This window comes from Oryzias latipes, chromosome 5 (genome assembly GCF_053564925.1).
Source record: "Oryzias latipes strain Hd-rR chromosome 5, Olatipes_Hd-rR_3.1".
Taxonomy (NCBI): domain Eukaryota; kingdom Metazoa; phylum Chordata; class Actinopteri; order Beloniformes; family Adrianichthyidae; genus Oryzias; species Oryzias latipes.
In genome coordinates this window covers 16,339,632-16,365,549 of record NC_136241.1, presented here as the reverse complement: position 1 = coordinate 16,365,549, position 25,918 = coordinate 16,339,632, and the positions used below count along the sequence as shown (strand labels likewise).

Below are 25,918 nucleotides of genomic sequence, written 5' to 3'. Positions count from 1 at the left end.
TGCAATGTGGTTCTACAAGTTCAAAAAAGGAAAAGTACTGGTTATCGTGCAAGCATGCATAGCACCATCCCTTCTCAAGGCAACGACGGGGGAGGGACCCGACCCACCCGACTTCCTCAATTCCTGTCCTCATCTCACGGTGGCAGCCAAGTGCTGTGAAGTTACATGAACGTAGACAGGTCTACAGAAACCGAGTTCCTTTCACTGTGGCGGTAAGAGAATAAAAGCTACGATTGAACGTGTTCAACGTGACTGTTAATTTGACAAATACAACTGTTTGCTGTTGCAAAGTAAGCAGTGCTAAACTAGGATCAGCTTAAAGTGAATGAAAAACTAAATTGTAAATTTGAAAAACAGACAATGTAAATTTGAGAAAGCAATTTGAAAATGTAACAACAGTTTTAAAATAGCAGTACAGACCAAAACTTTGGACACACCTTCTTATGTAAAGAGTTTTCTTTATTTTCATGACTATAAAAATTTTAGATTTACACTGAAGGCATCAAAACTATGAATTAAAACATGTGGAATTATATACATAACAAAATAGTGTGAAACATCTCAAAATATGGCATATTGTAGGTTCTTCATAGTAGCCACCTTTTGCTTTGATTACTGCTTTGCTCACTCTTGGCATTCTCTTGATGAGCTTCAAGAGGTAGTCACCTGAGATGGTCTTCCAACAGCCTTGAAGGAGTTCCCAGGTATATAGTGCTCAGCACTTGTTGGCCCTTTTGCCTTAACTCTGCGGTCCAGCTCACCCCAAACCATCAGTTCCGTTCAGGTCCGGTGACTGTGGAGGCCAGGTCATCTGGCGCAGCACCTCATTACTCCTTCTTGGTCAAATAGCCCTTACACAGCCTGGAGGTGTGTTTGGGGTCATTGTCCTGTTGAAAAATAAATGATGGTCCAACTAAACGCAAACCGGATAGTATAGCATGCCGCTGCAAGAGGCTGTGGTAGCCATGCTGGTTCAGTATGCCTTCAATTTTGAATAACAGTGTCACCAGCAAAGCACCCCCACACCATCACACCTCCTCCGCCATGCTTCACGGTGGGAACCAGGCATGTAGAGTCCATCCGCTCACCTTTTCTGCGTTGCACATATTTGTTTATTATTTTTTTTCTTCCTTTGTTTGTCTTGTGGTGGCCATAACACCAGGAACCAACAAAGATGTCCGTTCACCGTTTTAATTTGAAAATCTTAACCGGAAGTGAGTTTAGGTCCTAACAGTCTTGACGTTGGTGCGGTAAAGTTGAGTGTGCTGAGCCTTCAAACAAGTCAGGCGGGGGAAGAAAAAATACGTCCAACAAGTTCTGCGCATCCTCTATTCCGCTGTCAAAACGGTTTAGCTCAGACTCTCCGGAGACAGGAACGCTTTAAGAAAAACATGGCTACTTTCTCAGCCTGGTTTTGGAACGAGAGGTTTTGGCTGCCGCACAATGTAACCTGGGCGGATCTGGCAGACCCAGCTCCCGGGGTGGAGTATCCCAAAGCAGGACATTTGTTGACTGCCTTACCGTTAGCTTTGGGGATTTTCGCAGTTAGAATACTCTTCGAAAGGTGGGTATTTACTCTCACACACGTGTTTCTTTTTATTTCTAAGAACTTTATAACTAAATTCGGTTTTCGTGAGGAACGTTTCCCCCCTTTTTCCCGAGGAGCAGATGATGGGTTAGCTCAGTCACAGCGGGAGGACCGCTGTCTTCAAAGAAAGTGCTCCCACTTTGATTTGATTTCCCTCTTTTTAAAAGATGATAGACGGCCGTCTTTGTTGTTAACAACAAACTGTAGTGTCGTGTTCTAAATGGCTAGAAACATAGTAATAACTAATGAAGGCAAATAATTATGTATAGCTCAATGTAGTTTCTTTTCTTTAGACTGAGGGCGGGCAGACTGTGAACCCATGTGCTCAGTAGTCTTCCGTTTACTTCCATTGATTCAGAATGATGGACCTCCACTTCCTTGTCAGCCCTGCGGCTCTTCTTGTGAAGCGCTCTTGCTGTTAGAAATGATTTTAGATCTCTCCGTTTTTCCCCTCTCGGCACCCATTTGTAGGAAAGTCATAGTATTTGTTAACCAAACAGTTTTGTTTGGGACCCCCCCCCCAAAAAAAACAAACAAACAAACTACCAGTTAGATCCCTTTAATTGATGTGCATAACTACTGTAACTGTCATATCGCCCTTAACTATAAATATAAGACAAGTTCACGTTTAGTAGTGATAAGAAACACAACACAATAGAAAGGCTGTTTGCACTGGAGCAGGTCTCTGCAGAAGAAGTCAGGTCAGGAGGATGGTGGTGTCACAGACTGGTTAACCCACAAGTGAAGGGTTTCCTCTGCTGAAGATCCGGTTTGTGAAACCATGAGGTCCGCTTGAACAGTATCAAGTTGATGGGCAAAAAAAAAAAAAAAGGAAAAAAAGCATAATCATTCGATCTGCTTGCCATTGTGTTCATTTATGTCCAGTGATGCTTCAAGTGACAACACCAGCTCAGTGGCCTTGTGGTAGAGTGTTCGCTCTGTGACTGGAAGGTCGGGTGTTCAAATCCAGGCCGAGTCATACTAAAGACAAAAAAAAAAACAACTCTAAAAAACAACTCTGCTTGACACTCAGCATTAAAGGGTTGGATTGGGGGGGGGGGTTTAATCTGCTAAGTGGTTCCCTAGCACGACTGTGTCTGCAGCTCACCAGACGGGAGGGGATAGGATTGGGGATAGGTCAAATGCGGAAAATAAACAGCTATACTTTGAACTTTAACAGGAAAACCACAAACAGAGAAAGAGGTTGCCAGTACTAAATGGTCTCCGTTGGTTCAACTGATGTCAACAATGCACTTAATGAAAGCGCAAAACGTTCAACTCTCTTAACCCTTGTGCTATCTTAGATGACCCCACCCTTACATTGACGTGTTATTCCTACCATGACAAAGGTGGATAAAGGTGGAAAGATTTCATGTAATCCATGGACACCAGTGAAGATCACAAATCATTGAAGAAAAAAGGTCCAGCGCACTGTCTAGTGGGTCTAGATGACCCAACTCCCAATGTTAAAGTGCCGAGGATAGCACAAGGGTTACAGGAGTTTTAATACCCCCTGCCTTTAAATTTTAACAGTTGACAGACTGTATTTACTTTGTTCAATATGACGGGATGTTTTCTCTTTACATCAGCGGGGCTGATGGGAAATTATTCTGATCAAAATTTACGACACAGTAGTTGTGAAAAACATTAGAAAAAAAAAACTTTAATCGATGATGTTGCTCTTTCTCCATCAAAGCTGTACTCTATAAATCCGCCCTGCTGATGTATAGAGAGTATTGTTTAAACAGAAGTGCCCTGAAGCAAATTGCTCAACAGAAAAGTGTTTGAAAAATCCATGTGATTGTCATACATTGTAGAAGTTACCAACACAGCAGCTTCTGTTGTCCAATTTGAGTGTTTCAGTAGTGCTGTTCTGTAGGCTCCTCTGTGTGGACTATGTTGGATCTGTTACCTTGACCTGCATTTCCTCATGAAGAAAATCTGAAGGTTTGTGCTCCCTGCACACCTTTTTTAGTGGTGTGACAACAAACATCAGCGTACGTCAGGAAGTACATTATATCGACAAACACAAAAAGGCACGCTTCTCTGAACCGCTGGGGGGACAGATTTATCAGATCTATAGTCATAAATATTCTAAATATACTTTTGGAAAACAAAGGGGAGCTATTTTTGATGTGTCAGACCAGGCATGTGAATAATGACCAATCACAGGCCACTGAGGTGTCTGATGAGGTGCTGTTGGTTCCCGGCCTCTGTCTCGGGTGGCCCTAGTTGCCATGGGCGACGGCGTCCTCAAAGACTTTAGGTCCTGATACGGGGTGAGGCAGTCCCACCTTTCATTTCTGCCACTGCCTGTCACTTAAGACGACTCATTCGTTATTTATGAGAGAAAAGTATCAGAGCGCAGCTGAAATTCAGTTTACATCACTAGAAAATAAAAATAAAAAAACTGCTGCAATCTGGTCACACTGACACAAACGCACTGGACAGAAGGATGAGGAGAAAATATCTGCATTGCTTTATTCAATAATAGAATGATAACATAAATAATGAGAGGAAGCAACAATGTTAAAAAATGCTATTTTAAACTCCAAAAAGTAGCTAAATCCATAACAAAAAACTTTCTGCATCTTTTATGCAATTTGAAAGTAGCACAGTTAACAGCTTAAGCTAAATGTAGTTATATGATGTCCTGTGGAAACTTGACATCTCATTGTTCCAACTGTGCATTCAAACTTGACTTTTTAAAGTTTCTTACTTATTTGGACAATGTACCAATGGCATGTTAAAGTCCCACTCTGATCATCTTTTGATCTATTGTAAAAGCATCCCCAGTGGTTTTTTAATTATGATTATGCTGTCCCTGCCTTTTTTTTGTTGACAAAATCGAAAAACCTGTCATTTTCCAGGAGCAGTGAACATGCCAACTGTAGCTTCGACATCACAACTCCAAATTTTTTAAAAACTGAATTTTTTTGTCTGCTCCGGATTCAAAACAGTTTAAAAAAAGAAATACTCAGAAATGCATTTTTAAACTTAATTTTCTTTTTTTATGTTCTCCATCATCAGAAAAATGCCATAAGAACATGATAAAAAGACTCAAAACTTTAATTTTTCTCGGAGTTGGTCTTTAAAGAAAAGAATCCAACCCTAGTTAACTTCTTATGGATCTTGATGTGTCCTCATAAAAATATTCTAACAATGTGGACTAATCTATAGATTTTATAAGAGGACTGAAGGCAGGAGTGCTGCATTAGCTGGATTGGAGTGGCTCGGTCTATTTGCTGGACATTTTGAGTTCTTCACTCTAGATTGGCAGCAGAAACAATGGTGCACGTCGACTCGGCACCACCTGAACAAGCCATACTGGCATTGTTGTCATGCCTCCAGCCCTGCAGTTCCAGACTGTGTGAATGAGAAATGCCAGCTCAGAGGAAAGTCTGCTTGTTGTGTCATAAAATTCTGTGTGTAAAAATGCGTGTGTGTTTTGGTAAAGCATATTAAAAAAAAAAAAAAAAAAAAAAAACTTGAAATTTCTATCTTCTTTCTTCAAAAGCATTTCCTCTTTATCCCTGAAAAGTGTCAACTGTCATATGAAGTCATTTGAATGCCTTTGGGGTTCCTCTTCCTCATGCAGGGCATTTCCTGTTGGGGCTTATAGAGCGGCTGTGTTCATCCCACCCCAAGCCCACGCTCGTCTCAGCCAGTTCATTCTTGTTCAGTCATAATTACTGCTGAGCTGCTGACTATGTAGATGGAAGTTTCCTTTTGTCTGTGCCCGTTCCTGAAGGTGTGTAGTGAGCTAAAGGTGCTCAGGTATCAATGAGAACACGATTAATCACGATTAATCAGATGTTTTATGTTCACCTGGTTGATGAACAGGTCCTAAAGAGAGGTTTTTGCAGACGCCGTTGATGTTTATGCTCTTTTTATGAATTGCTTTATGTCTGAATACACTGACATCTTTTATTTTTTTTCTAAGTATAATATCTGTTTCAAAGTCAAGCAAACCATAGCAGCACCACAGCCAGTCCTCTGATGCCTCCACGCTCTTTCCAGTGTGTCCAGCTCGTGCATTTCTTTGGTGCCGTTCACTTCACAAATGTTAGAGCATCCATGACCAGCTCTGTTGCTTAGTAACACTATTTGTACATACTGGAGGCCTCAGACTCGAAAGAGGTACTTGGATGTTTTGACATGGATAGATTATCTCAAATGTGGGGTATTTTTTGGATAAAATAGGAATTCTCTCCAATTTCATAGACATTTATCCCTTGTGCTATCTTAGATGACCCCACCCTTACATTGACGTGTTCTCCCTACCATGAGAAAGGTGGATAAAGGTGGAAAGATTTCATGTAATCCATGGACACCTGTGAAGATCACAAATCATTGAAGAAAAAAGGTTCAGAGCACTGTCTAGTGGGTCTAGATGACCCAACTCCCAATGTTAAAGTGCCGAGGATAGCACAAGGGTTAAACAATCTGGATTATTCACTCTAAATCTCAATCACCTCAATTCCAGGAAATGTGGGCATGTAGTCCGTTTTTATGTTTCTGGAAAACCCAGTTCCTCTAGTTCCCTTGAATGGGGCCCACATGGTTCTCCTCACTCTGCTCTACGTTCCTCCCCGGCTTGAGGTTGCTAAACACTGAGAAATGTATGTCTGCTTTGCTCGTTCGAGCTTAACATGTACATAAATAGTAAAATGTGAATTGCCTTAAGGTAATGTTTAACAACATGACGGCACAGGAAACTCCTCTGTCCGGTTTCTCTTCTCAACAGAACTGTTTTATTCTTCGACACATCAGTGCTGTACACTCATTTATCTGTTCTTCACACGATCTACAATCAAGTTTCACTTTTTGTCAACTTTAGGTCCCTTTTGAAAGACCGGGGGAAGTTCATAATTCTGAAACTTCCAGGTTGAGCCCTTTTTGTAAAAGTTGTGGGAACCAGCTCCTCTGTTGCAACGATTACTTTAGGGGAAAGAAGCAATCTAACTGCCTACAGGTAAATCTGGTTCTTGCAAGGGAGAAAAACTGATAAACATGGGTAAAAAGTTTGATTATTTTTTTTCAAACAGTACAATCCTTAGGTTTTTTTAGCTTCGTTAGGAATTAAGGTGGTGATGATACCAACCTTTTTTATGTGCAGTAGCTGCACAAGAGACTGGTATGATTCCAAAAAACTATTTAGGCAGTCTGTTTTACATTAATTTTGCAAAAGGTTTTCAACTGTGTTCTGTTTTTATTCTGTAGAGGTTACTGCTTGCAAATAAAGGTGACCATGCATTTAACACAAAACAAAACTCCCAACTGTCTTGTCAATGTTTCAGTGAAAGACAAAAATCTATTTAAAAAAGTCTAGTTTTCAGAATTTCTGTAATTTTAGACGAACCGTGAGTAAGATTTGAAAGATCAGTGAATGTATTTTTGGGCTTCTAAACTATTTAAGGTCATTTGATACAATAATCAGTTCCTTTTTTCTCTCGTCTTCCACTGGGCTCAAGTTCAGTGCATGAATAGTTGTAGGAATTTGACTAAATATCTCTCCGGCACAGGTGAGGGAAAGTTTGCGGAGGAATCCATCCTGGTCTTTGTGTTCAAACTTCAATGTTTGCTTTGGAAAGTTTGCGAAAAATGATCGGAAAAACTTTAGAAACGCTTTGGAATGTTCTTTTTCTGTGAGGACACTTCTAGTGTTCCTTCTAGAGAGATGCATTAAAATCAAGCTTCAATTCTTCAAGCAAGCTTAGGATTTTTAAGAGTGTGTGAAAAAAAGGATATGGGATTCTGAAAGGTCAAGAGTTCACTTGAAAACTGGGTTTGCAACTTCTTCAATAGAGCGATTATCCGTCTCTATTCCCCCGGGAATACCTAGATATTTAAAGGAATCTGCAGTGATTTACTGAATCAACTTTTCCCTCAGAATTCTGCTTTTTTTAGATGCTTTATACTATTTTTTTGTATTCAGAATTACCCAAACAATGTGTTTTCTTTTTGAAATGAACCAAATAAAAAGAAGAATCCAGCATCACAATAGTTATCAAGGAGCATTAGCTGGAATTTTATATAGCCAAAATATCCGTCTGTTGATGATAAATCATTTGCATTTTTCTTTCGTGCTGAAGCTCAGTTTCCCTGTCGTTAGTCAAATAAACTTGCTCTGTAATTTTGTAAAGTTCTTCCCTTGTTCTGTGTTTTCATGACCCTTAGCTGATCTGCATGCATGATGGTTCCAGTCTAAATCCTTGCAAGTTTGTCTCCATCCGGCCAATCAGGCTTCAACATTGCTCTTTTGTTTCTCTTTATAAGATTTCTTTCTTTACCCTCTGCTGCAAAAATATTGAGATTATTCTCCAAGCTGGCTTCATTGGGTGGATGTGAGTGTTTTAAGCACGCAGAGTGACCCCTCTGACTCTCACCTGTTTCAGATTTATTGCCAGTGCCTGTGCCCGGAGGCTGCACATCCAGCCAGGGGCGGGAAGAAGAGCTCAACCCAACGCAGTGCTGGAGAAAGTGTTTATATCAATCACAAAGGTTTGGAAGACTTGTTTACTCTTTAGGGAGCTGCTAGAATACAGGAGCGTTGCGATATCATTTGCCACCACTAGATGCATCCCTTTGGGAATTGCAGGTGGAAAGTAGCTTTGTGCTAAACCTGCTTCAAAACATCCCTCTTTAATAGAACAGTGTGTTTGTTCTTAATTCTTGACAAACAATCAGCTTAACTAAAGTACAAAAAAAAGCTCACCTTTCTTTAATGCAGTACATTTTATGAAGCCGCTTCAGCCAAGTGGACAAAGATGCTTCATTTTAAGCAGTTTTTTTCCTCTCAGTTTTGATTTTCTCTCATTACTTTTTTTTATTATCGATTTATTGAGTTATAGTTATAGTTGAAAACCTGTTCATTTCCCTTAAGACCTTTGCTGTTGTTTCCATTTCACTGGTGAGAAAAGTTTCCCTTATATTTCTGAATAAAATAAAATAAACTACATGTGTAACCTAACAAGAGTTCCTAATCTCCTACTTACCATTTAATGCGGCAGTGCTGCAGAAATTTGGCATCACCTTGGAAGAAGAAGAAAAAAAAGAATATATATTTATACAATTGGAAAAAAATTCAGGCCTGATGGGGTTAAAATCCTGCATTCGAATATAAAATGAACTCCCTCAGAGGTTTGTGCACACTGATGCAGAGGCTTCGGTGTTTTTAGGGGGTTTATGTGGTGTTGCATTGAGGAAGATGCAACAAACTTTATTGACAAATCCCAGATTTTCACTTGCAGTTGCATCAACTGACTGTCAGTTACAAGTTGGGTTTAGCGAAGTCCCCCAACATAACTACATTAAGCTCAGATGACCAGTTACTATCTGTGTTAAAGCAAATTGTATTAGGGGTGTGATTGAGGTCAGCGGGGCTTCAACTCATGACTATCCTATTAGGATAATTTCCTGCGGCTCAAGTTTCCAAGATGACCTTGTTTCTTTTTCCTCCCTTCATCTGTGTAATGTCATATAATGTGATGCATTCATGTTAGAAGACGGAATGAAGATGAAGGACTTTTTCTCCTGCATACATTTAAAGGGCAAATGGAGAAAATGGAGAAGTAGCAGGAAAAATATCTGATCTGCTCATTAACTTCACTCCACAGTCAGTTTGGATTCAGCTCTTTCCTGGGTCTTTTGTTTGATCTACTTCAGACATCAGTTTGCTTTCAGACATATGACCCACAAGTTGCATCATTGTATTAATATTTTCTCATTCTTTTCCTCCAGCTCCTCCTGTCCAGATTACAGAGCAGTATTGGAATGGCAAAACCAAAAAAGAGTGAAATTACACTGTTCTAATATACTGATAAACCTAAACTAAACGTTTCCTTAAAGACCCATTTGGATCATCTTTTGAGTTATTTTAAAAGTGTTCTCAGTGGTCTTTCAATTCTGCTGTTTTAGTCAAAATTTAACAAAATGTATCATTTTCCAGGACAGAGTTTCTGCAGAGCGGCAGCATTTCATTAGAAATTCATCTGGTGGCGTTGAGCAACCCCCGCCCCCTTCCTCTCCCCTTTGATGAGAGCTCTCTGTTTACACTCTGCTAGCTTACAGCCCCTCACACCCCAACCAAACATTACTGGTCCAACTAAAATGGCGTCCATGGGTCTATCTATCTGCAAATGGATGCGGAGCAGGGAGCTGGTGCCCCGCCCATTGTGTTTTCCATGTCACAAATACGGCCTTATTAAATGGCATTTTTTTCGTCTGCTCCTGATTCACAATGATTGGAGTAAAGAAATCTGAAATGCAATTTTCAGCTTAATTTTCTTTATAAATGTTTCCCATTATCAGAAAAATGCCACAATAACATGTTAAAAACACAATTTTCATCAGAGGCTTTTAATTAATGAAACTATTTGGCACATTTACACAAGGATTTTCAGAATCTCATCATCATCTGCCTATGCTCACTAAATAAACATCCATGCAGCTTTCCACTCCAAACTGAAAGCTTTGCTTTTTCCCAACAGAACCCAGATTCCCGGCATCTGGATGGCTTATCCAAGCAGCTGGACTGGGAGGTGCGAAAGGTCCAGCGCTGGTTCAGGCACCGCAGGAACCAAGATAAACCAAGCACACACACAAAGTTCTGCGAGAGCATGTAGGTCTAGTCCCGTTATGTTTTTCCTCTGAAAGCCTGAAGCGCTGTCCGTCTGTTGTTTTTGTGAAACGAGAAGCTGTTCTTTTCCTAATTCTTCTAGGTGGAGATTTACATTCTATTTGGGTATATTTACCTATGGGGTGCAGTTTTTGTGGCAGGTGAGCACACTAGCTGTTTGAAACTTTGAAAAAGGTTGCTGGACTAATCCAGGCCCTTTTTTCTCCTAGACCCCTTGGATGTGGGACACACGGCACTGTTGGTACGGCTACCCCTATCAGGTACTGTGTGACTCAACTTCCTGTGATCCTTTTGGTTTGTGACCTCAGCTGTCAGTGACGCAAATGTTCCTTCCATATAAAACTCTTCTCTTTAATCCTATACTTGTCATTTCAAAGGGCAAGATAACAAGTGGCGTTACCTCTTGTAGGGTGTGTTTCTGAGTGTGCTAAAGGTTAAACGCACAGTGTGAATGGGCTTTTTGCTTTCAGGGGCTTGAAGTAAGCAAGAAAACATAGTGGATTTTAAATATTTTCTGTCTGTAATACCTGCGACAGACTGGCGACCTGTCCAGGAAGTCCCCTTGCCTTCACCCACGAGTGGATAGGCTCCGGCAGCCCCGAGACCCCGAAAGGGACAAAACGGGTTAAGAAGAAGACAGATGTCTGTAATACTGTCTTTGATTAAACTGCTTAATTCGGGTGTAACAAGTACGTGATGCGCTGTCACCAAAGCGCAGAAAAAGGAACCAGTGCTGACTTTTTACCCTCTACTCTCTGCAAGAGGCTCTGCAATAAAAGCCCCAGTATATAAAAGCAGAAACGTTGTTATCTGTTTACCTTTTTCCCAATGCGCCATAAAAAGCACTCTGAATTTAGTAGACTTCTGTGTGTGCCCAGTGAGACAAAAACAGTGGAAGCACAATTTTACTGGCAGAAGAAGAGGAGAAGCTCTGAGCATCACTTGTGTTTGGTTGGCTGGCATCCAAAGTTAACATCAGTGGAGTTTCTGATAATAATTTGAAGTGAGGATTGGGACCAAAGAGAAGGCCAATAAACTAAAAGAAGTAGAATGTATGACTCAAACAAAAGATCAGTTGGTTGTTTCTTCACTTTGTTTTTTTTATTTTCTTTCTTGAAACCTAAATAGTAAAAAAACAAAAAACAAAAAAAAAAAGATTTTTACTTTAAAATTACACATTAAACAAAGCTCTTTAAATAATTCAAATATGCATCCACCATCATTTTTACAGTTCTAAAAAATGTCTTCTTTTACATTTAAACACAAAAAAGCACAGCTTTTATAAAAGGAAATACCACCTTCAACCATCTTTCGCTTTAAAACTTTGAATTTATTTCCTTTTGAAACATAGTTTATGACGGGTGCACCAAAGCAGACGTGCACACACACACACACACACACACACAAATCACGCATTTTATGCTTAATTTAATATGCAGTTAAAGCGGTCATAAACTACCTCCCAGTGTTTCATGCTGCAGCATGAACCCAGCAAAGCAACCCTTAAGTTTTTACAGGAGCCTGGGGTGCACAGTCTGCTGGACAGAACCAAACGCACGACAAACACTGACATGATTTGGGACCGTTTTTATGTGCTTAGGATTGACATAAATTGTGTGTGTTGACAGCAGCAAAGCATTCTTGAAAGATCTTTGTTTCAATTTATATACATTGGAATGAATAGAATTATTATTAATGTTATTAAAAATGGAGTATGTTAAATGGCGTATATCTTTTTTCTAAAGGCAGTCACAGTCCCATTCATCGATTCAGGGGCTGGTGGCGGCTCCGCTGCCAGTTCAGTGTCTCACCAAAGTAAGCTTTGACACATGGGCAGGCAAGGCAGGAATTGAACCTGCAATATTCTAATCAGAGGTTGACCACCCTACCGCTGCACCACAGCCACCCCCAAGAAGGATTCAATCAAAGGAAGAAGAAATAAAAAGTCAATGGAATGTTCTTTTGTTTGTCTGCATTCTTAGCTTTTACGTTTCACTTTTGCTTCTTTTTTTCACAGAAAAACAAAAAAACATATTTTTTCTGAAAAGCATAATTTACTGTCACACCTCTTCTAGTTTGACACAAAGATTTTGTCTATTGAGGCTGAGACATTTTTGAAAACAAACCTTCTTTGTGTCTCCTGAAGTCATATACAGAGCATCTTCAGAGTAGTAAATGACACATCATGGTGATTCTATGCTGGTTTATGGCACTATTTAACAGTCACATGGGTCACTTTTACAGCCTTTTTAATGTATGCATTGAAGATTAAAGCAGTATTTAGTTGTTTGTTACACTCCCTGAAGTTTCTCCCTGCTCTTTGTCACTTCAGGTCATGACTCGGGGTCTTTATCTCTACTACGTGACAGAACTGGCTTTCTATTGGTCCCTCATGTTCTCCCAGTTCAGGGACATAAAAAGGAAGGTGAGTGCTGCGTTCTTTTTGGGTCTGCTAGATCCCGCAGTGGCCCCTCCCTGTGAAACATTAGTCAATACGACTGTTGTTCCTCAAGTGGCAAACCATGTGTAGATGAATGCGAATGTGTCGCCAAGTTTTCAGCTTTAAGAGCACGAGTCATTTAGTATAAATCTGCCATTTCATACAAACTTGCATGGATTTGATTAATGAAGGTCACAGAGAAGGGGCTGGATCTCATGCTCAGTCAGTCACTGGTTGCAGCAGCAGGGCAGCCGCTATCATGTGACTGCGAGAAGAGTGGGCCTGGCCTTGTTAGAATTATAGAAATTCCACAGAGCAGCAGACTAGGAGTTAGACACGAAGCAGCAGATATCAGAAATTGGTTCTTTTATGTGTTTAAGTCATTGATGTTTGGATGAACTTGATGTTTTCCTTTAAATAATAAGTCCTGGGTGGAGATCTAATGAATGAAAACATATTTACAATTACACAAATGCACCAGTTTGCATGCAGGACCTCCATGACAACTGCTTCTTTGCAAGGCTCGTCAGAACGTTTCTATCCAGGGATAGGTCTTTCAGTTGAAGATGTAATTCTTGCTAGAATTTTAATTGACTTTCTGGATTAGATTTAAAAAGTTTGTAAAATGTAGCTTCTTTTTAAAAAGAAAAACATTTTAGTTATATTTGCTTTGGAAACTCCTCACTTAAAGAATGTCGACCGGCTTTACACTCTGAATGTGTCTCAGCGGGCTGGGTCAAATGGATTTAGTATAGGAAAATGACAGGAAATCAGACCATCACACATGTTTATGTAGTGTGTTTTTTATCTAGAAGCCTTTATTTTTATTTTTTGTACTAAAAATGTGTAAAATGATAGGATTTAGGCCCTGCCGGCCTCCCAGGAAAAAAAGGCTTAGCTCTTTGTTTACTCCTTACTATCTTTTATAAGGTCCCATATTCCAACACACCAGCTTTAGTAAACAGAGTTTTAATGATGGTCATTTAATCGGAAGCTTCTAGACTGCCTCTGCTTGTTTTGTTAAGTAAAAATCAAACGAAGAGGCTGGTGTAAAGAATGCAGAGCGTGCTGCAGCTGAGCCGACTTAAAGAGAAAGTTAAGGAAATGTGATGCACACTTTTGTCTATCCTGTCTGATGCAATGCGTTAGACATGCGGCTGCATAGTTGGGTGGAGACTATGGGCATGTGTTCAAAGACGAGGAAGTGTTCGGAGAGAAACGCGGTAAAGACTGTGCATGGCTCTTTAGAACTGGGTTCCTGCTACCTGAAGCTGTGGGGCGTCTTTTACTCCTCCATTGTGGTTCTTAGGCTTTGGAGAAAAATAGCAAACAATCTGAATAAATAATTTGTTTATTTGTTTTGGTTACATTTGTTTTAGTTAGGTTTTGTCATCTTAGATTTTCAACATCTCAGAAAACTGAGCAAAATGTTGCAAATATTGATGCACATAAAGCACATAGTCTTATTTTCAGCCACACAAGAATGTCTAGTTGCTGTTCAGAAACACATTTCTAATGGCATTTACATATATAGATTTATTAAAAAAAAGTGGATACTACACAATGTTATGGTTAAAAGAAAAAAAGGATGACGGTGCTTCATGGTCATAAGAATAGAAAATATAATGCTTGACTACATTTTAAATTGAAGTAAATCCCTAATATGAATCTGTTCATCATCCACACTATGTCTGTGTTTTATTGGACACAGAGTGTATTTTATTTTGAAAGAAATTAATTTGCTGCTCTCAAAAGTAAAAGAAGTTTCAATTGTAAAAGAAAAACACATCACTATATTTATTAGTCTCCATTACTATAATTCAATTATTATCAATATTTGAAAAACTATATTTTATAAATTTACATGTGTCAAACTCAAGGCCCGGGGGCCAAATGTGGCCCGCCAATGACATTTTATGTGGCCCGCGAGAGCATAAAAGTTTTTAATTTCTTAAAATAAAAAAGAAAATGTAGTTGATTACATATTAATAATGTGTAGCTGCTGTTGTAATTATTCAATGTTTGGTCTTATGTGTGTATGCAGACAAATTGTTGTCATCAAACCATCAGTTGGATGCAAAGCTGTATGCAGCCTTTTTTTGTCAAATGTTACACTATAATACATGTTCTTTGCAGCTCAGTTTTATTTTGTTTTTGTTTATTCACTTGGACAATTTGATCCTTCATTAATGGAGTTATGTGGGTTTTAATAAGCGTACAAAATGTAAAAGGATTTATGCTAAAGTAACAAGCAAACATATGTTTTCTATGCAGCTGTAATTGTCACTTAAAAAGTTATAATAATAAATAATGAGTTATTTAACATTAAGGAGTAGTTACAATTATTTTATATCTGGCCCTTTGAGGACAGCCACTATGCTGATGTGGCCCCCGGTGAAAAAGAGTTTGACCCCCCTGTTAAAAATGAATGGATTAATGGCCACAAAAATGTAAATAAAGTGTATTTTGGTAAACGGTGAGGTGGGTCTATGCGGCTCTAGCTGGGTTTTTGGACCAAAAAACCCTTTTAGTGTTAAGGGTTGCAGACCCCTGCATTAGAATCTTATTATTATTTAGGAGAGCATACCAAAATAAAACACTTAAAAAGCTGCTAAAAACAGCCCAGTTAAATGAGGAATCATTGCCAAATACCTGAAATCCACAAGGTTGTGGTTTGATTCCATTTACAGTTTGATCGGATTCACTTCAGTGTCATTTTTTTTATTGGATCTATGCAGAAAACAGTTCTGTTTGCTGATGAAAAACTGTTTTTCACATTCATAGCCATTTAACCTTATTGAACAGATGTGGATATTTAACTAAACCATCATTAAGTAAAGCTTACATGATGCCAGCAGAAGCATAGTCTGCCCTGTGCTGCCGTATATAAACAGATACACATTGTGCTTAAAATGATAAGAAATTCAATTACTGGTAAATTCAATTTCTAGAATTCTACTATTTTGGTGAATTGGTGTTCATGGAAAATGTTAGTTCTATAAAAATAAAGCAAAAATGAAGACGCTTAAATGGACTGATTTCCTCTGCCTTTCATTAATTCTCTCATTTTGTTTCATGATATTTGTTTTGTTATTACATATACTGCACTGTTTCTGTTGGTTTGTTCTGTTTATGTATGTCTATATATATGTATATACCGTATGTATGTCACATGTTTTTTTTTAACATAGTGTAATTTGTGGTTATTGTTGTTATAAGTTGTGGTCCTTTTGTGTCAGTGATGAGAAGCCTTTTTTAACACAACTCTTCATTTCTTGTTGGGCACAATTTGCAGATCATAGATGTCTTCTGTGACAAAGTGAGAGCACAAGATAGCTTTAGGTGAAAAACTCACTGAAGTATGTTTATGGATTTTAGCTACAGTCAGTATGTTGACACCACATGATTGGTTGATCGTGTTGCCATGGTAATATGTAGCCCTCAAGAATCCCAATCAAGTTATTGTAGGTGATCCGGGCGACATTAATGTCTAAACCACATTAAATGCTTGCAGAAGTGTTCCAGCGTACTATCACTTTTCCTTCATTTGTGTTGTTTTTCAGGACTTCCTCATAATGTTCGTCCATCACCTGGCAACAGTCGGCCTCATCAGCTTTTCTTACGTCAACAACATGGCACGAGTAGGAAGCCTTGTGCTATTTGTCCACGATACCTCGGATTTCCTGCTAGAGGTCAGAAACCTCAGAAATCTGCCTCCATCACTGCAGATCTGTGTGTGGATATTATATATATATTTCCCAGTAGAGAGTTTATTGCTGACTTCATCATTCAGACTGCACTGTAGCATGGGACCTGTATGCCTGCCACACACAAATCCAGTTCACCATGATGTTGTTTGTAGTTATGTGCAGGAATGGGTAGACCAGTGTTCACCTACAGTAACTGAACCCTTTCACTATCCAACCAAAGCAAACTCAATAAAAACATTTTTTTTTTTTTTTTGCTGTTTATTGGCTTGGAGGACTAATACACACAATCAGTGTTTTTACTTAAATATTTTTCTAAATGTGCTCTACCAGATCAGGCAGTGAAAGGCCCAAAATACATCTTTGTCTTCTTATATTTGTTTTGTTTTCAGTTACTATTTTCAGTCATAAGAAACCGTGTTAAGAATATCAGTTTCATGACATAAGTCTTAACATTTGTTGGTCCGCAATTTAAAAATGGAGCGACGCAAATAAGAAATATAGAATATTTTTGTTGCGTCAATGTGACTTCCAACAGCCTAAAGACGCGGTTCAGACGCTAAACAATGATGGTGATGACATATGATGTAGTTTGGTTATTTCCTCTTGGCCAAAATCCAAATAACTTTCACACAGTTGAGATTTAGCGCTGGAATCTGTAAGCTTTTCTTTTCAACAGGCAGCAAAGCTGGCCAACTACGCCAAGTCCCAGCGCTTGTGCGACTTCCTCTTCATTTTGTTTGGTGTGGTCTTCTTTATTACACGACTCGTCATTTATCCATATTGGTGAGTCCTGGTTGGAATAAATAATTGACTTACACTGTCTTGTCATTTTTACCTTCATCTCTTTAATTATTAATTGATCATATGGTTAGGGGCGGGGCTATGTGTTGCTTTCTGAATAATATTTAGTTTTATGTGCAAGTACCTCTTAGGTAATTCAAGTAGGCTTTACATAAAAGAAACAGCAGCAAGAAATTAAAAAAAGAAAACACTGTAGAAATAAAACTGACAGTAACACCACCTAATTACAAAACAGCATAAACCGGTCTTTAACCTGGAGAGTTAAACTCAGGAGCAATTTGCTTCTGGGCTTTTAAAGTGATTTTGACTATTTGTTTCTTTTTTCACTTTTGAAAGCAATGCAAATAAAAATGACAAAATAAATAAAAAACATTTCTTAAAAATTAGATTTGACCCTGTTGGTTGTTTAGGGTTAAAATTATGGGTCCGTAAGCTGAAACACAGCAACTGATGTGTGGAGGGTGAGCATTATTGTTATTATTATTAATGTAGGTCAGAAAGGCACACAGCCGCTGTTCTGACTCTCCATAGGGTTTTATTTGATGGATTTTGTAAGTCATTTTTGAGAAACTTCCCGAGCCGTCGCACGATACGACTCACAGATACGCTCGTCCTGATCTCTGAGATTTGTGCGGACCTTTTATCAGCATGGAGTCTGTCAGGTGAAGCCGGTTCTCTGATCTGGATCTGGATAGCTCTGCCTCAGCTGAGAGAGACAAAAGGCCAGAACCAGCGGCTACAGTAACTCGAGCAGCTATATTCAGTGTCGTGGCGTGAATGAATGATGCAGCCCGTGCTGCCGGTGAAGCTCCATGAACTGAAATCCAAGCCCTCACAGCGGGAGATGGGTGTGTTAACAGCTCTGCTGCATTTAACTGGCAGATGTAATTGAACCCACAACTTAGCCGATGTTGTACTGCTATTATTTTACACGTCTATCAAGTTCCCGTTGTAATTCTGTTGCACAGGTCGACCATTTTCCGTCTCTGATCAGCTTCCTTGTTTTACAGGGTCCTTAACTCCACTATGTTTGAGAGCTGGACAATAGTCGGGCCGTTCCCGTCTTGGTGGCTCTTCAACTTCTTACTGCTGGTTCTCCAAGTTCTGCACATCTTTTGGTCATACCTCATAGCTCGCATTGCGATCAAAGCTATGCTGAGAGGGAAGGTGGGTAACCAAAGAGCAGAATCAGGCATGGAAATGTGCAGAACTAAACGTTTTTAGGGACTTTTGGTAGTTCTAAACTGTCTGAGACTGGGTCTGCAACCTTTAGCACTTAAAGAGCAATTCTGATCGGTTTCTCACTGACCAAACATTTCCCCCTATAGAAAAACTGGACACTGATTTGTATTTATGTTATTATTAAAATTATGATACATATCAATAAACTATTGTTTTTGTTTTTTTAGCATATAAAAAGATAAGAACTTTAAAAAATAGGAAATAGTTATAACTTTTGACAACGGTTCATATGACTTTGTTTCTAAACATAAGATCATTTCAATGCAGTATAATGTCGTCAGGAATTTAAAAAAAAATTACCATTTGTGCTGCATCTCTGCCAGAAATTCTTAAATCTGAAACCTAAATTAAATTCACTGTATTTTTTTTTAACTATAAGACGCACTTAAAAACCCTTGAATTTGTTTAAAAAATAGAAAATCCACTGTATGATTCAGGTTCTTTTTACTTACCTCAAATCAATTTTCTGTAGTAAACGGTGCTCACAAATCTGCCAAAACGTTTAAGTTTGACTTTGGTAAACTACAAAGCCAAACCGCTTGATGGATTCTCTGAGCATTATGGGTACTGTTGTCAGGAGCCTCTCTGAGTGATGAGGACTATTCTCCAGCTCCTTGTGAATGGACCAAATAAAGTTAGAGTTGGTTTAGTTAACGTTTTTTGAACTTTACGACTAAGTTGAACCTTATAGTAACTTTTTAAAATGCTTTAAAGCTTTATTTTTCTTTAATCACCGTGCCACAATGGAGGGGTAAAAGAGTCGAATGTGGCGCCAGAGCCTCAGGTTGAAGACCCGTGGTCTAAGACGACATTTTATTTAATGAAAAACATAATAAATGTCTTTGCTGTTTCCTGGAATCCTGTTACTTTATCTTAAAATATGACTGAAATGTTGCTGCAATAATGCTTTTCTTGTTCTGTACCAGCTTTTACCTGTCTGTGCTATAGAACCAGTCAGTCTCACTTCACTTTCACACGTAGGCTGCTCGTGTTGTCAGTGATGCATTTACAGCCTCTCCTAGTTCTTTCAGTCTTCCCCTGACTCTCTCTCATTCCTTTCTGCAGGTGGAGCAATTTTGCTCTCCTTCCAGAATGAGAGCAGGGGATCCTTTGTGTCTGTCTATCTTTGTCCAGTGAACCTTCCTTCGCTGCTCTCTTGCTTTTCTGACTCTGCTTGACAAATGTCCCTTCTGCTGTTTGGCTGTAAGTTTCTCCCCTTCCTCTCCTATGATTCCTTTCTCATTTCCTGATACAGTGGTGGACAAAACTGTTGGTACCCCTCAGTTAAAGAAAGAAAGTCCACAATGCTGACTGAAATGACTTGAAACGTTCAAAAGTAACAATAAATTAAAATGTTTTAAAAATTAAATAATCAAAATCAGCCATTACTTTTGAGTTGTTGATTCACAGAATTATTTAAAAAAAAAAATACTGAAATAGGGCTGGACAAAAATGATGGTACCCATAACTTAATATTTTGTTGCACAACCTTTTGAGGCAATCACTGCAATGAAACGGTTTCTGCTCCAAATGGCATGTTTCAGCTCCTTCCACTGATGTTCAATGGGATTCAGATCTGGGCTCATAGAAGGCCACTTCAGAAAAGTCCAACGCTTTTCTCTGAGCCATTCTTGGGTGTTTTTGGCTGTGTGTTTTGGATCGTTGTCCTGTTGGAAGATCCATGACCTGCGAATGAGACCAAGCTTTTCGACACTAGGCAGCACATTTCTATCCAGAATGCCTTGATAATCTGGAGATTTCATTTGACCTTGCACAACTTCAAGACACCCTGTGACAGATGCAGCAAAGCAGCCCCAAAACAGAACTGAGCCTCCTCCATGTTCACAGTCGGGACAGTGTTCTTTTCCTTGTATGCTTCATTTTTGAGTCTACAAACATAGAGCTGATGTTTCTTACCAAAAAGATCCAGTTTTGTTTCATTTGTCCAAAGGACATTTTCCCAGAAGCTTTGTGGCTTGTCAACATGCATTTTTGCAAATTCCAGTCTGGCTTTTTTCTGATTTCCTTTCAACAGTGGTGTCCTCCTTGGTCGTCTCCCATGAAGTCCACTGTGGCTCAAACAACCACGAATGGTGCGATCTGACACTGATGGACCTTGATCTAGGAGTTCACCTTTAATATCTTTGGAGGTTGTTCTGGGCTCTTTGGACATCAATTTTCCTCTTCCGGCCACGTCCAGGGAGGTTGGCTACTGTCCCGTGGGTCTTAAACCTCTGAATAATATGTGCCACTGTCGTCACAGGAACTTCAAGCTGCTTAGAGATGGTTTTCTAGCCTTTACCTTTACGATGTTTGTCTATAATTTTGTTTCTAATGTCCTGGGACAGTTCTCTCCTTCGCTTTCTGTTGTCCATGTTCAGTGTGGTACACACCTTTTCACCAAAAAGCAACGTGACTATTTGTCTCCCTTTAAATAGGCAGACTGACTGATTCTGGGTTTAAAAACAGCTGTGATGTCAATTAAAGGACATACCTGAGTCCATCATGACCCCCTGGGCAATTAGTTCTCAGTCTTTTATGGAGGTACCATCATTTTTGTCCAGACCTATTTCATTAGTTTGTTTTTTAAATAATTCTGTTAATCAACAACTCTAAAGTAATGGCTGATTTTGATTATTTAATTTTCAATAAATTTTAATTTTTTGCTACTTTTGATTGTTTCAAATAATTTCAGTGAGCATTGTGGACTTTCTTTAACTGAGGGCTACCAACAATTTTGTCCACCACTGCCATCTCCTCAATGACGGCAGATCAGCGTCTAGATTGCTCGCAGTAGAAGGGTGGTTGAGTCATGTAGTCACACTGGATGTCAGGTATGTCCAGCTGTTTCTCAGAAAGCAGAATCACATTATTGCCCCACATCACCACCCAGTGGTAAAGAAAAAATCTAGAAATCCATCATTGGTATCACCAATAAGTAAACGTCTCTTCAGTGCTGACAGTTCATTAGGACCTCTGGTATCTGCAGATTTTAGTTTTTAGTCTCACGGTGATAATCTGCTTCACCTTATTTTAGTAGGAAATTTGGGCTAAATTGAGTTTTTCCTGAATAATCTACTTATAGTATTTTGATACAATTTCCTTGCATTTGTTGTAGGTATGCAAAGATGTTCGCAGTGATGTAGAGAGCAGCTCAGAAGATGAAAGCAACACTACCACAGGCGGCTCCAAGTCTACCCACCTCTCCTCGAATGGAGAAAACGGCACAAACGGCCATTGTGCTGCTGTTAAAGCACGGAGGCAAAACCACAGCAGCTGGTGATACGGAGCGAACGCAACAACCCACCTGCAGCCCCTCCCCTCACAGGGGAGCACGTTTGTGAACGGCTGGCGGGCGCACACTGACACCGCTGTGCAGTCGCACAGAACTTCCTGTAAAGACGTGGAAATCAACTGAAGCATGTGATTTTTTTTGTACTTCTTTGGAAATGTCTGTTTTGTGTTGCTTTTGGTCGCAGATGTTGGGCGGTTTCAATGTTCTCTCCCAGTTTTAGTGGTCAGATGAACTTGATTATTTTTGTCTCAAAGGGGTTTATTCTTAATGGATTTCCACAGCAGGTGATAAACAAAAGTAATGAGTAAATAGTTTTCTTGTAGCTTTGGTTTATCAGCTTTAAAGGAACAGCTGCTCTGTGACAGGAAAACTGTTGGCCCATCTTTTTTCTCCAGTTCATTGTGGATTCACTGCTTAAATTTATTGTTGGTTTTTTTAAGCTGTTTTACTGTTTTTTTACTATTTTTCTGAGGCCACATTTGTAGGAAATGTGTCACTTAAAACAATCCAGGGTTGAGGACCACTGTTTACTGTGTTCCCACTTGAGTGCCTGTACAGATGTATTTTAAAATAAATGTTTTTAAAACAGGATTTTGCCACTCAGTAAAAAAAACAAAAAAAAACATTACACTGTGACCAAAACTATTTAACAATAAAGTACAAACAACTGCAGCCATTTTTACTGAAACGGAGTCACTTCATTTAAATGCAAAACAATAGGACAAAATAAATGGTCCTAATAATTAGCTCGATGAAACATTTTTAAAAACCCTCTTGGGTTTGTGAAGCGACCTTAGAGTCCCAAACTCCAAAAGAGAACAGCCATTTTTAGTAATGTGCTCAAGAAAGAGGAGTAGGAGATGTCCACATGTACGCTGAACAGAGCAGTCTGTGCGATGTCAGTCCTTGATGATTTCAGCATCCTGGTTCTCTGCAGCCACTTTCAGGTGTTTCTGTTTCTGCACGTAGCGGTACGCTCGCATCGAACACAGGTAGCCGCCATACACTGTCAGCAGCATCATGGAGGCAGAAAAAGCACGGTATCCGATGTCCGCCAGGCGTTTTCCTGTCAACATGATGATGACGGTAACCCTGAAAAGGAATCCAGAGAAAGTAGAATATAATATTTATGAAGGCTAATTATGCATTTGTAGAAGGAAAATTCAACTAAATAAAACTATTCCCTTAACTCTAAAAGAACACCCAAATGCTGCTCAAACATTGCTTCATAAACAAAATCTATAATGTTTGGGTAATTATCTTTTGTTTTAACATTGTTTAGCAAAAAAAGCAAAGTCTGATCATTTTCCCCTGATGTCACATTTGTAAGGAAAAAGGAGTAACGCTGATGTATCAAGTCTTATCTTTCAAACTTCTAATATTTACCTTTGTCAAAAGAAAAACTAAGGAATGCAAAAGCACTGATAAATGAGGCGACTTTTAAAATGTACTCAACTGACCATTGTTAATACAACCCGCCAGAACAGAGTAGTATATGCGTGCACTAGTGCGTTTTCTGACTGTCTGAATCTTAAAATATTTTAAAAAATGTATCGTTCAATTTGGACCCTAGACTAGAGTGCATGATGGTGGTGTCATACATTTTGTTATGGATAAAGCTTATAGTTTACAACACTAGCAACAATTATTGTGGTATTAGTGACGTTGGTGACGAAATAGAAATTTTAATGTCGTTTGAATAATATTTTTTATGCCAAGTTCGTTGAATTTGCCCAACCACAGCAGTTCCTGAGTCACTACAAGCCCAACCTGTACAAAAATAATAGTATACAAAACACGACAGGAGTAGACAGTACTTGAAGATGTCTGAACGTTCTTACCTCTGATATTTATTCCAATAAAGAAGCAAATCGCGACAATCTGCCTCAATGTCAACAGGGGAGCTAGTTAGTTAGCAGTCACCGTGCTTACATTCGCTTTTGTAAGGTACGGAAAGACAGAAGGGACAAGAATGGTTGAGCTATAAAAATGAGAGCGCCTCCTGCCGAATCGGAGTGAATGTCCTGACAAACCCTTCCGCGGCGAAACAGCCAAAAACAGTTATCGGTAATGCGGAGATTAGGTGAAATCGCTGGTGAAAAACATCGTAATTCAAGTATATCATCTGTATACAATGTATATAGAGATCAGGAGGTAGCCTAAATGAAAAAAAGGCTTGCCATCTGTTGAAAGGAATACTAGATTCAATTTAACAAGTCACCGTAGTTATTACAAATTTTATGCGTTAATAAATTGCTTTTGTTCTCTTTCTTTAAGTGGTTTTGACATAATTCTGTTCAGAGCCCATTTAAAAAAAAAACATTTTGTAATACATTTTTCCAAACTAGGACTTCAAAAACTTTATTTAAAATGTTCAGGGTTGTTAAGCATAACTACGGTGGCCCTGAATTGCAAAGCATTCAACAAATCACTCGATACAAAAGCATTTTTAAGATCACAACATAACACTTAAGGAACTCAGACAGATAAAAACCACCCACCCACACTCACACACATGCAGTCCAGACCAAAAGTTTGGACACACCTTCTTAGAGTTCTTTATTTTCATGACTACGAAAATTGTAGAGTCACACTGAAGGCATCAAAACTATGAATGAAAACACGTGTAATTATATACATAGTGAAACAACTGAAAATATGTCAAAAAATGTTTTTTGTTTTTTTAAATATGGGCTTTCAACAGAATTATTTCAAAACCAGTTAAATAAAGGGAACAAAAGGAATTTCTTGAAGGAATGTTAATAGAAAAGACAAAACGCGCACACACGCACGCACACGCAAACACCACAACAAATCTTAAGTGTGCAGTTCCCCTACGCACCAGAGTTTCCACCCGGACTTATTTTACAGAAACACACATGGACAAGGCAACATACCCACCGAGTTGTGACAGCGGTGATGAAAAAGAGGATCCTGGAGCTGCTCCTTACGGCAACTTTATAAATTATTACACGTTCAACCCTCCGGAGAATCGTCTGAGTTTGGTTCCGGCCACACTCCTCCATGAACTGGGTTACAGCGACGATGAGGCCACGCTGATCCTGGACGTGGGCTGTAACTCAGGGGTCCGTCAGATTAAATTTATTACAAATAGATTTCAGAGATTAAGGTCAAGGCAGAAACTAAGACTAGCCAAGGCAGACATTTGGATTTGTAAATTTCTCATCATGCAACAAAAAAAAAAAAAAACCAATAAGACTGTTTATCAGTTTAGTTTGTTCACAGTTTTCCTCACAGTCAACAAACTATCTCATTGGTGCTGTGTAAGATTTATGGCGTCTCCTAGCAACCGCTGTCTCTGTGTTTGTCAGGAACTGAGCGTAGCCTTTTACAAGCATCTGGTGCCGCAGTCTGAAGGGAACCAACGTAGAGGAAAAGTGCACCTGCTGGGATTTGATCTGGATGAGAGTCTTGTTCAGAGGGCACAGCAGACCAACCCTCTGCAGGACAGCATCACCTTCATCACTCTGGACATCACTGAAAACACCGAGCAGCTGAAAGTCTACCTCAGTGAGCATGGCTGCTCTCGGTTCCACCTGTGTCTCTGCCTGGCAGTCACCATGTGGGTCCACCTGAACCACGGAGACACTGGCTTGACGCAGCTGCTCTCTGGCTTGGCCTCCATCAGCCAGCATCTCCTGCTTGAGGCGCAGCCGTGGAAATGTTACCGCTCTGCAGCCCGGCGGCTCAGGAAGTTGGGTCGCTCCGACTTTGACCACTTTAAGACCCTTAAAATCCGGGGGGACATGGCGGATCATGCCAGGGAGCATCTGGAGAAACACTGTGGGATGGAACTCATCCAGAGCTTTGGCAGCACCGCATGGGATCGCAAGCTGCTGCTCTTTAGACGCAAATAACATTTCAGGACCAATATTTTTAATCTGCAGCACATAATGATATTTACCTGAAGAAATCAGTTGACTGCCATCAGATTTTTAATGGAAATACTTTCATCTAATAAATAAAAAAACTATTTTCTGTATTTTCCTCATTTTTTGGTGTTTAGATTTCACAAGAATTTAAAACTGGACTGTCATTAGCTTGAGCAATTTCACCATTATAAAGGATTTTTCATACAAACTGGTAACATTTCTACATAATTTTTACACCATGCTTTAAAATTATGTAAATATTTTATATTACATTTTTTGTTTTGCAAGTTGCTGCAGTTTTTTTAGTC

The 25,918-nt window shown here is 39.3% G+C and overlaps 3 protein-coding genes across 7 annotated transcripts; 2 read left to right on the top strand and 1 right to left on the bottom strand.

Moving 5' to 3' along the window:
* The first annotated feature begins 1,219 nt into the window (after positions 1-1,219).
* cers5 (ceramide synthase 5) lies at positions 1,220-22,393 on the top strand. Of its 3 annotated transcripts, none has more exons than XR_002290216.3 (11): positions 1,229-1,564; positions 7,987-8,092; positions 10,081-10,211; positions 10,312-10,369; positions 10,439-10,489; positions 12,562-12,654; positions 16,233-16,361; positions 17,056-17,162; positions 18,191-18,347; positions 19,488-19,625; positions 21,541-22,393. XR_002290216.3 is itself a non-coding variant. In XM_004068811.5 (10 exons), the coding sequence occupies exons 1-10, from the start codon at positions 1,392-1,394 to the stop codon at positions 21,703-21,705; spliced, it is 1,170 nt and encodes a 389-aa protein (XP_004068859.1). In that variant the 5' UTR covers positions 1,220-1,391; the 3' UTR covers positions 21,706-22,393. The 3 variants fall into 3 exon arrangements, 1 of the variants encoding a protein (XP_004068859.1); XR_013656036.1 differs by having other exon boundaries at positions 19,488-21,256; positions 21,541-21,746; XM_004068811.5 differs by lacking the exon at positions 19,488-19,625 and having other exon boundaries at positions 1,220-1,564.
* Positions 22,394-25,363, bottom strand: cox14 (cytochrome c oxidase assembly factor COX14). 3 transcript variants are annotated; one of them, XM_078947236.1, is made up of 3 exons: positions 25,245-25,363; positions 24,619-24,790; positions 22,394-22,809 (listed from the first exon to the last, which is right to left on the bottom strand). In XM_078947236.1, exons 2-3 carry the CDS (start codon positions 24,741-24,743, stop codon positions 22,617-22,619), a joined length of 318 nt encoding a protein of 105 aa, XP_078803362.1. In that variant the 5' UTR covers positions 24,744-24,790; positions 25,245-25,363; the 3' UTR covers positions 22,394-22,616. The 3 variants fall into 3 exon arrangements, with proteins under 3 accessions (XP_078803362.1, XP_078803361.1, XP_004068860.1); XM_078947235.1 differs by lacking the exon at positions 25,245-25,363 and having other exon boundaries at positions 24,619-24,799; XM_004068812.4 differs by lacking the exons at positions 24,619-24,790; positions 25,245-25,363 and adding an exon at positions 23,559-23,699.
* On the top strand, positions 25,011-25,595 carry bcdin3d (BCDIN3 domain containing). Its single transcript, XM_004068810.5, has one exon. It carries the CDS (start codon positions 25,011-25,013, stop codon positions 25,593-25,595), a length of 585 nt encoding a protein of 194 aa, XP_004068858.2.
* The last annotated feature ends 323 nt before the right edge of the window (positions 25,596-25,918 follow it).

Bases quoted from the DNA above. Each gene is read 5' to 3' on its own strand.
- cers5 (XM_004068811.5), top strand. From the start codon at position 1,392: ATGGCTACTTTCTCAGCCTGGTTTTGGAACGAGAGGTTTTGGCTGCCG. The intron at 10,370-10,438 runs GTGAGCACACTA...TTTTTCTCCTAG, and splicing joins GGGTGCAGTTTTTGTGGCAG to ACCCCTTGGATGTGGGACAC. The intron at 12,655-16,232 runs GTGAGTGCTGCG...GTTGTTTTTCAG, and splicing joins TCAGGGACATAAAAAGGAAG to GACTTCCTCATAATGTTCGT.
- bcdin3d (XM_004068810.5), top strand. From the start codon at position 25,011: ATGGCGTCTCCTAGCAACCGCTGTCTCTGTGTTTGTCAGGAACTGAGC.
- cox14 (XM_078947236.1), bottom strand. From the start codon at position 24,743: ATGGAGGAGTGTGGCCGGAACCAAACTCAGACGATTCTCCGGAGGGTT. The intron at 22,810-24,618 runs GTGGGTATGTTG...ATTCCTTTTCAG, and splicing joins ATCACCGCTGTCACAACTCG to GGTTACCGTCATCATCATGT.